At 46.4% G+C, this 14,067-nt stretch overlaps 1 protein-coding gene across 2 annotated transcripts in view; it reads right to left on the reverse strand.

Annotated features, from left to right (window-relative positions):
- Positions 1-1,375: 1,375 nt before the first annotated feature.
- Positions 1,376-14,067, reverse strand: part of pole (polymerase (DNA directed), epsilon) — a 138,117-nt gene continuing 125,425 nt past the window's right edge. For both annotated transcript variants that reach the window (XM_041203159.1, XM_041203158.1), the window contains 3 exons: positions 4,153-4,278; positions 2,897-2,986; positions 1,376-2,540 (listed from right to left, as the gene is read on the reverse strand). In XM_041203159.1, the coding sequence (XP_041059093.1) occupies positions 2,427-2,540; positions 2,897-2,986; positions 4,153-4,278 (330 nt within the window). In that variant the 3' untranslated portion in view covers positions 1,376-2,426. The remainder of the gene's footprint in view (positions 2,541-2,896; positions 2,987-4,152; positions 4,279-14,067) is intronic.

Genomic DNA, 14,067 nt, shown 5'->3' on the forward strand with positions numbered 1-14,067 from the left:
AGAATATGGGGTAGGAGGAGGTGGGGGGTAGGAGGATGGGGTGAGGAGGAGGATGGGAGGAGAGGAGGAGGATGAGGGGAGAGGTGGAGGATGGGGAGAGAGGAGGAGGATGGGGGAGAGAGGAGGAGGATGGGGGAGAGGAGGAGGATGGGGGAGAGGAGGAGGATGGGGGAGAGCAGGAGGATGGGGGGAGAGGAGGAGGATGAGGGGAGAGGTGGAGGATGAGGGGGAGGTGGAGGATGGGGGGGGGAGGTGGAGGATGGGGGGGGAGATGAATGAGGGGGGGGAGGTGGATGATTGGGGGGGGGGGGTGGAGGATGGGGTCGGTGGGGGGGAAGTTAAAATTAATCTGATTGGCATCTTCTCCAATGACAAATGTTTTGTAAGACCGACCAAGAAAGGAGACACACAAGTTTCAAGATAACATTGAGTAATTTAAGAATTTAGCCCTAGTTAATGGGTGAAAAAAACGGGAAAAAAAACTATTCTCCAAATAGATAATTCCTCAGGCTGCCACATTAAACAATCTCCCCCAGTAAAAAAAAGAGCTGAAGTGCAAATCACTTCTTCCCTTCATCCTCCACAACCCATAAAATTACTTGTTAACTCTAAGCCAAAACTGACCTACTTATGCTGGCATGAAAACAGCTGGTTAGAGATCCCTGACAACGTTAATCCATAATTACCCCCTATTACTGCTCAGTATCACCTAATGAAACTTCAGTTGATATTAGGACCCTACTAGGATTGGATATCCTTTCCCTGGTGATGTCAGAAACATGTATAAACATAAGCAGTTGTTCTCCATGTTATAACAAGGACTGGGGATACAATGAAGATTTACTATAATGTTACCAGGACTGAGATGTTATAGCCATTATGAAGCAGAAGACGGAGAGGTGAATTTATAAAGGTTTGCAAGGTTATCAATGGGTTTGATACAGTAGACTAAGAGAAGATAATTCCAATTCTGGGCAAGACCAGAAATAGGGGTTGTAAGTATATAGTCACTGGTAAACTCAATTGGGAATTCAATAGAAACTTCTTTACCCAGAGGGTGGTTAGAGTGTGAAATTCATGAACATAAAAGCTAGTTGAGTTTAATGGCATAAGTTGCATTTAAGGGGAAGCTAAATAAAACACTTGAATGAAAAATTAACAGAAAGATGTATTGAAAAGGTTAGAAGGGTGGGAGGAGGTCCACATGCAGCATAAGAACCAACTGGGATGCACAGGCTAATTGAGCTGAACTGCGCTGTAAAAACTATTTACATGCCAATGAATTGCAGTGTTGCCACTATGTACCACTGATGATTGGTATACAAGTTAAAAACAAACCATCCTGAAAGAGTGAAGGTGCCCCAAGTACCACAAAGTGTTGATATTTTATTTGTATTGCACTGTAAAACATTGTAAAATATTCACACAACTTCAGCACAAAGTTCCGTTACAGTAATAAGGACAGTTTTGATTTCAATCAACTGCAGCACTTTTTACAGTAAACAAACCTAAATAAAAAAAACTATTTATAATTATATTTATATCCAACTAGCTCTCTGCAGACACTTCTGAATATCAAGAATTCAAACAGAGATAGAAACAGCTGGGAGACTCTGCTTACACATCAAGAAGAAATAAATACATCAATATGCAAAGAATAGGGACTCTGCCTTCAAAACTCTCTATTGGTATTATCTTGTCCCAAGAAAACACGACCAAGTAAAATATACCTGGTTAAGCTGCAAATTGATGGATCTGAAACCAGAGAATGAATTCAAAAGCCAGTGATTCATTTGATTTGTTCATAAATGATAAATGCTGCTTAGGTTGAAATGCCAATCCAGACAAAACAGCAAAAATTATGCCACTAACAGGGATTAATTGTTCTTCTCGCCAATGGGGTACTCTTTAGTGATAGCACAGTGCTTCCAGCAACCATATCTTAAAAAGCTTGGCAAAAAATTAAAAATTCTGCCCAAACGTTAGGGGCTGTGCCATAAAATAATGTCTCTTCCAACCACCTAGTCTTTCTACCCAGTTGAATATAACAATGAGGGATAGGTCTATTAACATCAGTCTGCATTATTTACCAGGATCCAAGCTTGAATAAACAAGGGTGCATTTGAAGTTGAATGATGCTCATTCTTTCAAGAAACTCACTTCACCATCCAATAGTTCCAGTGAAGAGGGTAACTTTGTCAGTAGGCAGAAATTGCTATGCTTGAGTTGTACCCTCCCAATCAGCTGGTTGCTACTCAGACCAGGTCATCCATTAGAATAGAGAAATGTTGAGATTGTGCCTCATCTGCTGAGATCAGCGAAACAGATTTAGACAAGTATTTCAGTGTAGAAAAGGTTAACTTCAAATACACTGAGTGTTGTCATAACTTTATTCATATTAGTTCATCTTGTTAATGCTTTGGTCTTCATGGCTTCATGTGTGTATTCATCCTAAACATCCAATCAACAGTCTCCAAAAGGAATGGCATGCTGTAGTGTCTGGCAATATTTCTGAATACCTGGATTTGGTCCAGAAATCCCTATAAATGTACATAAAAAAAACCAAAATGCATGCATTAGGCCATTTCATTTTATTTTACTTAGCATATACACATAAGGGGGTTTGTGATGCAGCTTGAAGTTCAATTATTTTTTGGGGGGCTGTGTTTATTGGAAATAAGGAACTATAGAGACTAAATTAAAATAAGTCTGGAAATGCTCAATACAATTTCTAGTCATTTTAAAATTTTTCTGAAAATTCTTGAAAAGAAAATAAAGCAGACAAGTAACAGGAAAAAAGGCAATTATTTTCAACCAAAATCAGATAAAATTCTGACAGGGATGTACACTTATATCTAAACAGCACCAGAAAATGCAGGTTTGGAATGAAGCATACCTTCATAGAAATGGTCAAATCGAAGTCCCGGGCACAACTACAGTAAATAGGCATGTTGGCTTCTTTGATGCCTTTACATTTTGAACAAATCTAGAAAAACAAACAGGAAATTAAAGTTTGCCCAACAATTTTTTTTAAAACTTAGTACACTAATTGGAAGATGTGGTAATTATGATTTTAGTTTACACAGCTTAATAACTGCATTAAAATAATAAAGAAATTCAACACCAAAGTTTAAACCAGTGCAATCAATCAAAATTAAAACACAAGGTTTTTAAGTGAAACCCCAAATAAACACACTTTTCCCCCTGTGTCACCACCACTAAGAAACTAAACCAACCAAATCTGATAGAGACAGACCGGCTCAAGTTCAGATATGCTCTTTCCAGCTGGAATGGCAGGGTGGGGTAACACAGAGAAGTCACCCAAAGTTTGGTGTTGGGACCACTACTGTTTCAATTTATGGCTTGGACTCAGAAACCAAGGTAAATTGATTTGATACCAAAAGGTTGGTGGGAGCAGGGGTGGGGAAGGAGCAGTAGAATCAGCTCTGAAATTACAGGATGCGTTGGCAAAATATGTAAGTGGGCAGAAAAGTAGATGAAATTTAATACTGATAAATATAAAGTACTGAACATAGGGTTTAAAAGAAAGGTCACACATACATTCCAAGAATCATATGGAAAAAAGTTAAGGATGGAGTTGTAAAAAGACCAAGAGGTCTTAGTAAACTTGACATTCATTTTCAAATTAGTTAATTTGAACAACAGAAATTTCACTGGACCAAATTGGTGCCCTGTTCTCCCTATTTCAGCATCAGGGCACAAATCTATTTCCTGGGACTTTAAACATGGAGCAAGAAATCTCTGCCAAAGTTAAAAGCAAGACGCAGTTTCTAAGTCTGGATCCTATTAAGATTCATTTTCTCAACTGTGCTGAATTGATTGGAAATATTAGATATATAACCATGCAAATTAAACAGGTTCTTTGGTGTTGAAATCATCTTTGTATCCAAGTTTCTGGCACTGGGTTTCCATTCAGATTCCCAGATATGCATAATTCAGGAATACTGTGCACAGTCAAATGAAAAAAAATAATTTACAACACGTTAACAACATCTACTCACAAACCAGCAAGATTGCACCAACCCTTTAACAAAGTGGGTGTGGATTCCGTATGTGCTGCAGATAGAATAAAAACGATGTAAAGATGGCTCAGCGATGTGCTACTTCAAGAATTGACATGTATTAACTTACCAAATCCTGAAGTGTATAAGCCATCATTTTCTTCTTCAGTGCTTCTACTAATTCGATTTCTATGGAATCCGAGTCATATTCAGTCTGGCAATTAGAGCAGCACCACTTAGGTAATACAGTGCCATCCTGCCAAAAGTAAGAAGAGTTAGGGTTGCTGTCTGCAAACTTTAAGCATAAGCCCCTAAAACACAAGAAACAAGAATGTAAAGCAGGTGATCATAATTCAAAAATAATTTCCAAAATAAAACTGAAATTTCAATTGTAAATAGAGAAATGAATTAGAATCTTTGAGACATTTAAAAATTAGAAGCTGTATCTTCAGTTTTTTATTAATATTTAAATGGAGGAAGGAAAACAAGCTAAAGTGACAGCATATTCAGTCTATGCATAAGTAAGCTAAAAGAAAGGTTTGAATCTCGAAACTTATTTATACTTAAGTCCAACCATATTTTGTACAAAGCAGCAAATTTAGAAATAAGCTGTACCATTCATGTTCAGCAAATGTCAGTGTTACTTTATCACAGAACCAATTTTTTTTCTTTACCTTATTTTTTGGGTTATGGTGCTACCAGCAATGGCTAGCATTTGTTGCTTGTTCCTCGTTTCCCTTGGGAAGGTGGCAATGAGCTGTCCTCTTGAACTGCTGTAATTGATGTTTGTAAGATACTCCTACAGAGCCAATAGGTCGAGAGTTTCAGAATGCTGATGCAGCGATGATGAAGGTAAGGTCACATGCCCAAAATCAGGATGGTATCAGACATAGAGGGGAACTTGGAGGTAATGGTCTTCTCATTCATCTACTGTCTTTGTTATTCTAGGTGTTAATGAAGCCATGGTGAATTGTTGCAGTGCATCTTTAGATGACAAATACTGTACCCATGGTGTGCCACAGTGGGGATGTTTAACGCAATGATTTGGCTGCCAATCAAGCACACTGCTTTGTCCTAGATGGTTAAGCTTCTTCAGCATTGCTGCAGATGCACCCACCCTGGCAAGTAAAGGGTATATCTTCACACTGCTGATTTGTGCCTTTTAAGTGGTGAAGGAGATTTGGAGAGTCAGGTGAGCTATTTGCTGCAGAATTCACAGCCTTCAACCTTTTCTGGTAGCCATGGCATTTTTGCAGCTGGCCCAATTGAGTTTCTGGTCAATGGTGTGGCATTAGTAATGGAGAATTTTCCCTATGTCTGGTAGGCCGTGCCGGAACAGGCATGGGCTCGATCACCGCCCGCGGTTGGTGGTTCCGCACCGCCATTTTATGCAGGTGGGCCAATTAAGGCCTGCCCAGCGAATTTCATGAGTCCCGAGGATAGTGGGAGTAGGCGGGCAGCGGCAGGTGTGCACAGACCGCTGGGTCCAATGGTGAACCGGCGGCCTGTTTAAATGAAGGCCTGGCAGCCTTTGCGAGGCTGCTCACAATGGTAGGGAGTAGAGCACATCAGAAGGGTAATGTGCATCATGCAAGTCTGGAGGGTAGGCCATCGGGGCAGGCCAGGCCAGGGGGGCAGTGTGCCCCTTGTTTCTCTGATGAGTGCCTAGCTGCCCTCCTGGGAGTGGCAGCACAACAGGAGGTTCTTCTTCTGAGCGCCGGGAGGCAGAGGCCTCCCCACCTGACCAAACGTGTGAGGGAGGAGGTGGCCGAGAGTGTCAGCTCCCATGATGTGCTGCAGCACAAATGGGTCCGATGCGGCAAAAGATTCAACAACCTCCTGCACTCAGGAAGGGTGAGTCCCGTGTTGGCTCAGGTCACTTAATGCAGCCCTCACCCTCCCCCAGCAACTCTGAGTACAGTAACGACATTGAAACTTTCACAGCATCTATCCCTTGCTGGGTGTGCCAGCAGATATTGTCTATGCCTAGTTCATCCTGAGAGGGTTGAGCTAGGATGGGTTCTGCATCCGCATGTGTGGCACTGACACCCAGAGTATAGAATGGGGATGAAAGTCAAGGATCTGCACCTTGGTAGAGTGCTGGAATTGGGGAGCATGTCAAAGTCAGGGTGCTAACGTGTTGGGAGGGGAACTTCCAGGTGGAAGTGCACCAATCTGGTCTTTGCGCTATATGTGCTTGTGCCTCCTTGCTTAGCAAAGTAACACCTTGTGGTGCCACATGTGAAGGAGGCAGCATTTGGGCAATGGTGGGGGGTCAGCCCTGGCTTTTTTGGGTGCGGCAGCTGCAGGGTGACAAAGAACTAGAGTCCTGCAATGTTCCGCTCTGACTGGGTTGGGAGGGATGCGATGGGAATTCAGGTGCAGACTGGACTAATCAATGCTCTTCTCTCCTTTTCAGGAGAAGACTGCGCACAATTCCACAGAACGGATGCAGTCTGGTGGAGGCCAGGCCCAGTTGGAATTCCAATACCTTACGAGCAGCAGGCCATGGATTTGGAGAGGCACCATGCCCCCAGGTCCACCAGTGGCGGTGAGGCTGGGTGCTACAGGGAGGTATGTTTGGCGAGCACTCATATCCCAAAAGCCATGGCACTGCTGAATGCTCAGTGATTGAAGTTAGCAACATGGTTTGATCATTGATTATGGAAAGATCCACGCATAATGATCTGGGGGGAGCGACATACAAATTGACATTGCCCGCAATGTAACTAATCAAACGTCCTTTATCATCCTTTTAGTATCACCGGAGCAGGGCTGGGAGGAGGAGGCAGAGGGCCCACCTCTCACTCCTGAGGCCCCAGAGGAAATCCACTCACCAGCATCACACCCTTTCTGCCAGGCAGGCACCAGCGCAGATAATAGCACCTCGGTGGGAATTAGATCTTCGGGTAGTGTCCTGGGGCACAGTGGTGAGGGCACTTCACACTTGCTTGAGATGCGGGCAGAGACAGAGAGTGCCCAGAGTGCCAGCAGTTGGAGGACTGCTGGGAACTAGGTACATGCTCGGTTGGTGGCTGATGATGTGCCTCCAGAGTTATCCATGAGGCATCAAACTCTGGAAGTGCAGCAGGGTATGCGGGAAGATCTGGAGGAGATAGATGAGGCTATGCATGGCATGGTGCCTGTGCTTGAGGAGTCCACATGGCGCATCACCAATGTATTGAGCCTTATAGCTGAGCGCCATGCTTCCTCCATGGAGAGAGTGGCAACTCTCATGGAGAGGCTCCTCCAGGAGAACAATCCGGGCCACCTGGGGTTGAGCTCGGACCTGCAAGCTCTCACAGCGGCATTGACCGTAGCTGGTCATTGCCCATGTGGAAGATGGTTTGGGCATCACGTATCCCAGCTTGGTGCCCATCCATCCATGATGTGCAGAGAGGTCCGAAGCGACCTCGTATCGGTGCAGCAGCTGCCTGTCGTCTCTGCGGGTTCCTCAGGATGCTCCGGATGAGGGCAGCAGCTCCTCTGCCCATGACCGTGGCATCCAATGAGACTGTGGCAACAGGGATGAAGCCAACTGTGGAACTGGCTGCTCAATCACAGGCGGGGCCATCAAAGGCTCCACGGCCCAGAGGATGTCCGCTAAGGTCAGTGAGGCCAACACGACCGCAGGCTGTCTCAGATGCCAGTGCCAGTGAGGGGACAGCACCTAGACGTAGCACCCATAAGCATAAATTTAAGGCACCTGAGGCACACCACGGATTTCTCACTGGTGCTTTTATGTTGGCCCATAGCAGTTTATTGAAGACTTGGTGTGATGTCTAACACTTTTTTGGTTTATGAAATTACATTTGTTCTCTCAATAAATTTTGACATGTTGCCATGCCTCACGGTGATTCCTTACTTCTGCAAGTAGACGGAACCCATGATGTTATGAGTGAGTTGTCTGACATTGAGTTTTATTGACAAGGGCCTTAGTTAATGTTAATATCCAGGCAGATTTAGCACTCAGGTATCGAGTTTGGAGCCTGCAGTCCTGGCATGGGTTGAAAGTCCATCTGTGGTGGGCTAGCTGAAGGTTCTTTGGATTAAAGCCTCCCGGGTGTCCCTGCCTCCCTGGAGTATGCCCGAATCAGCATCTACCCCCTCAGTGTTCTCCTGTGCATGCTCATCCTCGGACTCACTGCTGGACTCATTGTGTGCATCCGGAGCAACTATGTCTACATCTTTCTTATCCACTGTGTCACCCCTTTGCAGCGCCAGATTGTGGAGAGGGCAGCATGCAACCACTATCAGCGGCACATGATCTGGGGGGTGTTGCAGTGTGCCCCTGAGCGGTCCAGGCACTGGACGTGTATCTTGAGAAGACTCATGGTTCTCTCCACTACAGCCCTTGTGGAGGCATGGCTCCTATTGCGCCATCTTGGATGGTGAAGAGGTGCCATGAGCCGCCTTTTGAGGGGATAGCCCTTGTCACCCAGCATCCATCCAGCCGTGCTGGAGCATTGAAGAACCTCGGCACCTGGGAAGGTCTGAGTATGTAAGCGTCGTTGGAGTTGCCTGGGTACCTTGCACAGACTTGTAAAATCTGCATCCTGTGATCACACACTATCTGCACGTTCATGGAGTGGAAGCCCTTCCTGTTGACGAAGGCACCGGGCTCGCCTGCTGGTCCTTGATGGCCACATGTGTACAGTCTATAGCACCCTGGACATGGGGGAAGCCAGCAATGGCTGCGAAGCCTCTGGCTCGCTGTGTCTGGCTGACCTCGTCCCAGCAGTAGTGGATGAGAGTCAATGCACGTCTGAATAGAGTGTCTTGACACAACTGTGTATAGCTGATTGGGAGACTCCTCAGAGATCACCCACTGAACCCTGGAAAGAGCCGGAGGCATAGAAGTTGAGGGCAGCTGTGACCTTTAGAGCTACTGGCATGGGGTGCCCACCCACACAGTTTGCGGAGATCTCAGGGCCTATCATCTGACAAAAGGAGGTGACCGTCTCCTTTGAGAGACGGAGCCTCCTTCGGCACTGGACCTCAGACATATTGAGGTAGCTGCTTCACCGCCTGTAAACCATGGCAGCAGGAGAGTGGCGTCTGCTGTGGCCCCTTCCGCTTTGGATTTTCTGTTGGAACTGTGCCCCTTGAGCCTGCGCCTCCCCTCCCAAAGGTAGCTCCCCTGGAGGCTGAATATGAACGCCTGGTTTTCTCCCCCTTCTGGTCCTCCCTTCCTCCTTCAGTGGAGAGCACAATTTGCATTCCCAGGCTAAGGGAATGTTTCCTGAAAGCTGCAGACCCCAAAAATGATCTTTAAGTAGAGTCCTGACCTAAAGGCTTTTACTCCTGTCCAAGCAGCTGGTAACGATTTTGAAGTATTCCTGCTCACACAGGCAAGTATAAGTAACTTTCACACTTAAATACCTGAAAGGTCACATTTCTGACCCCACTCACCCTTCTTATCCTGCCTGTGGATGAGGTTTATACAAATGTCTCTTTCCCATTTGCCCATTGCACCCTTGCGATGTCCTGAAATCACAAGGGCACTGAAAACTGCAGTCAATTGCTGCCTTGCGAGCCTTAACTGGGTGATTAATCAATGGCTGGGGCACATCCGAGAACACTGCGCGCCCGCCCATCTTGCGAGGGTGCGCAGTGACGTTGGGACGCTCGCCCGATGTCATTGTGTGTCATTTTACGTGTTGGCGTGCAGGGCCGTCCCCACACACCAACGGGAAAATTCTGGCCCACATCACTGAACGTCAAGGGAAGGTGGTTAGACTCTTTTGTTAGAGATAGTCATTAGTTAGCATTTGTGCGGCATGAATGTTACTTGCCAATTGTCAGTCCAAGCCTTGTTATATGTGGAAACAGATCCCTTGGCATCTGAGGAATTGCAAATGGAGCTGAACGTTGAGCAATTTTCTGTGAACATCCCCATTTCTGATTTTATAATGGAGCGAAGGTTACTGATGAAGCAGGTGAAGATGGATGAAGGTGGTGAACCTGGACGCTGCCTTGGTGAAATCCTGCAGTGATGTTTTGGGGCTGAGATGGCCTCAATCATCCACAACCACCTCTCTTTGTGTTAGACATGGATCCTGCTGGTGGAGTGTTTTCTTTCTGATCGCCTCTTACTTCAGTTTGACTAGACTTCTTGGTCCCATACTCTGTCCAAAGCAGCCTCGATGTCATCAAGGGCTGTCACTCTCAGCTTTGGAATTCAGCTCTCATACATATTTGGACTAATGCTGTAAATGAGATCTAGAGCTGAGTGGACCTAACAAAACCCAATTGAGCATCAGGGAACAGGTTATTGGTGAGTAAGTGCCACATGATAGCACTGTTGTTGACTCATTTCATCACTCTGCTGATGATTCACAATAGCCAGATAGAAATGGCTGCAGTAAAAACACCTGAAATTTGCTGCAAAAAGTTGATAAGAGCTGTTAAAAAAAAGCCATACAAGATTTTGGGTTTTATAAATTCAAGCAAAAGCAAGGAAGTTATGCAAAACCTTCACAAGTCACTGGCAAAGCTGCAGCTGGGGAACTTTAGGAAGTAATCAAGGGGGAGGATATTCTTCCCGTCAGGCGGGCTGGTCAGGAACGGGCGCGGGCAGGCATGGAACCAATCGCTGCCCGCGATCGGCTGTGCGCCACCATTTTACATGGGCTTCCTTAATTGGTGTGACCAATTAGCATAGTGCTACCTGCGTGGGTGGGGGGTGGAGGAGGGAGAGTTGGGGTCTGCACTCTCAGAGGCATGGAGCTGCCTCAGGGAGATTAACTTCAGTTTCAAAATTGGAAAAAATAAAATTATTCAGATATGTCCCCTCATGTGACATAAAGTGGCGGCACACAGCCGATTGCGGGTGGCGATTGGCTCTGTGCCTGCCCGCGCCCAACCGATGGGGAAAATATCCTCCCCCTTGATTACTTCCTAAAGTACTCCAGCTGTCACATGAGCTGGGGCATGTTTATGAATTTTCATAAAATTTTCTATTTAATTAATAAAACCTCCATGAAACCTCATCCCGCCCATGGATGAGGTTTCATGAAAAATGCAAAGGCTGCCTGGGCTTCCTGTCTGCCCGCCAACCTTAAGGTTGGATGGGCAGCTTTCTCAATTGGGTTAATTGGTTTGTAAAAGGCCTTACCAGGCCTTTGACAGTTTGGCAGGTACGCAGCTGACTCTGGTGCGTGTCCGCTGAACGAAAGGTCAGAATGATGAGCAGTGACATTGGGATGCCCGCCTGACATCGCCGCACATAATTTTAGGCATTGGAGTGCGGGGCCCGCCCCCACATGCCGAACAGAAAATACTGGCCAAGGTTTTGGAGAGGGTGCTGAGGCGATTTATCAGAATTATACCAGGGTTGCGACACTTCAGTTATATGGCAAGACTTGAGAAACAGATTGTTCTCCTTAGAGCAGAGAAGAGTAAGGGAAGGTTTAATAGAGATGTATTGCCTATCCCTAGTTGCCCTTGAGAAGGTGGTGGTGAGCTGCCTTCTTGAACCACTGTAGTCCCTGTGGTGTAGATAGACCCACAGCACTACTGGGAAGGGAGCTACAAGATTTTGACCCAGCAACAATGAAGGAACGGCAATATACTTCCAAGTCAGGATGGTGAGTGACTTGGAGGGGAACTTCCAGGTGGTGGTGTTCCCATGTATCTGCTGCCCTTGTCCTTCTAGGTGGTCGTGGTCGTGGGTTTGGAAGGTGCTGTCGAAGGAGCCTTGGTGAATTCCAGGAGTGCATCTTGTAGATGGTACACACTGCTGCTACTGTGCGTAGGGAGTGAACATTTGTGGTTGTGGTGCCAATCAAAAGGACTGTTTTGTCCTGGGCAGTGTCAAGCTTCTTCAGTGTTGCAGGAGCTGCATTCATCCAGGCAAGTGGAGAGTATTCCATCACACTCCTGACCTGTGCCTTGTAGATGGTGGACAGGCTTTGGGGAGTCAGAAGGTGACTTACTCGTCACACAATTCCTAGTCTCTGACCTGTTCTTATAGCCACAGTATTTATCTGGCTAGTCCAGTTCAGTTTCTGGTCAATGGTAACCCCCAGGGTGTTGATAGCAGGGGATTCGGTGATGGTAATGCCATTGAACATCAAGGGGCAATGGTTGGATTCTCTCTTGTTGGAATGGTCATTGCCTGACATTTGTATAGTGCGAATGTTACTTGCCACTTGTCAACCGAAGCCTGGATATTGTCCAGGTCTTGCTGCATTTGGACATGGACCGCTTCAGTATCTGAGGAGTCACAAATGGTGCTGAACATTCTGTAATCATCAGCGAACATCCCCACTTCTGGCCTTATGATGGAAGGAAGGTCATTGATGAAGCAGCTGAAGATGGTTGGGCCTAGAACACTACCCTGATACTCTGAGGAACTCCTGCAGTGATGTCCTGGAGCTGAAATGACTGACCTCCAACAACCACAACCTTCCATTGTGCTAGGTATGACTCCAACCAGCAAAGAGTTTTCCCCCTGATTCCCATTGACTCCAGTTTTGCTAGGGCTCCTTGATGTCACACTCGGTCAAATGCTGCCTTGACATCAAGGGTGGTCACTCTCACCTCACCTCGGGAGTCCAGCTCTTTTGTCCATGTTTGAACCAAGGCTGTAATGACGTCAGGAGCTGAGTGGCCCTGGTAGAACCCAAACTGGGCATCAGTGAGCAGGTTATTGCTAAGCAAGTGCCGCTTGATAGCACTGTTGATGACCCTTTCCATTACTTTACTGATGGGGCAGTAATTGGCTGGGTTGGATTTGCCCTACATTATGTGTACAGGCCATACCTGGACAATTTTCCTCATAACCGGGTAGATGCCAGTGTTGTAGCTGTACTGGAACAGCTCGGCTAGGGGTGCAACAAGTCCTGGAGCACAAGTCTTCAATATTATTGCCGGATTGTCATGGCCCATAGCTTTTGCAGTATCCAGTGCCTTCAGCCGTTTCTTGATATCACATGGAGTGAATCAAATTGGCTGAAAACTGGGGACCTCCGGAGGAGGCCGAGATGGATCATCCACTCGGCACTTCTGGCTGAGGATTGTTGCGAATGCTTCAGCCTTATCTTTTACACTGCTGTGCTAAGCTCCTCCATCATTGAGGATGGGGATATTTGTGAAGGCAGGATTTCGTCTCCACAATGACTGTGTGGTGGTCACTCCTACCAATACTGTCATGGACAGATGCATCTGTAGCAGGCAGGTTGGTGAGAATGAGGTCAAGTATGTTTTTCCCTCTTGTTGGTTCTTTCACCACTTGCCGCAGACCCAGTCTAGCAGCTATGTCATTTAGGACTTGACCAGCTCAGTAAGTAGTGGTGCTACCGAGCCACTCTTGGTGATGGACATTGAAGTCCCCCACCTTGAGTGCATTCTGCACTCTTGCCACCCTCAGTGCTTCCTCCAAGTGATGTTCAACATAGAGGAGCACTGATTCATCAGCTGAGGGAGGGCGGTATGTGTAATCAGCAGGAAGTTTCCTTGCCCATGTTTGACCTGATGCCATGAGACTTCATGGGGTCCGGAATTGGTGTTGAGGATTCCCAGGAAAACTCCCTCCCGACTGTATATCACTGTGCCGCCACCTCTGCTGGGTCTGTCCTGCCGGTGGGACTGGATATACCCAGGGATGGTGATGGTGGAGTCTGGGACATTACCTATAACGTATGATTCCGTCAGGCTGTTGCTTGACTAGTCTGTGAGACAGCTCTCCCAATTTTGGCACTAGCATCCAGGTGTTAGTAAGGAGGTCTTTGCAGTGCCGACAGGGCTGCGTTTGCCGTTGTCATTTCTGGTGCCTAGATTGATGCCGGGTGGTCCGTCCGGTTTCATTCCGTTTTTGTGTCTTTGTAGTGGTTTGTTACAGCTACCATTTCAGGGGGCATTTAAGAGTCAACCACACTGCTGTGGGTCTGGAGTCACATGTAGGCCAGACCAGGTAAGGGCAACAGATTTCCTTCCTTAAAGGACATTAGTGAATCAGATGGGTTTTTACAACCCCGGATCCCCAGAGCATTACCCTGGGTCTCTGGATTACTAGTCCAATGACAATACCACTATACCAGTG

The sequence above is a fragment of the Carcharodon carcharias genome, chromosome 13 (assembly GCF_017639515.1).
Source record: "Carcharodon carcharias isolate sCarCar2 chromosome 13, sCarCar2.pri, whole genome shotgun sequence".
Taxonomy (NCBI): domain Eukaryota; kingdom Metazoa; phylum Chordata; class Chondrichthyes; order Lamniformes; family Lamnidae; genus Carcharodon; species Carcharodon carcharias.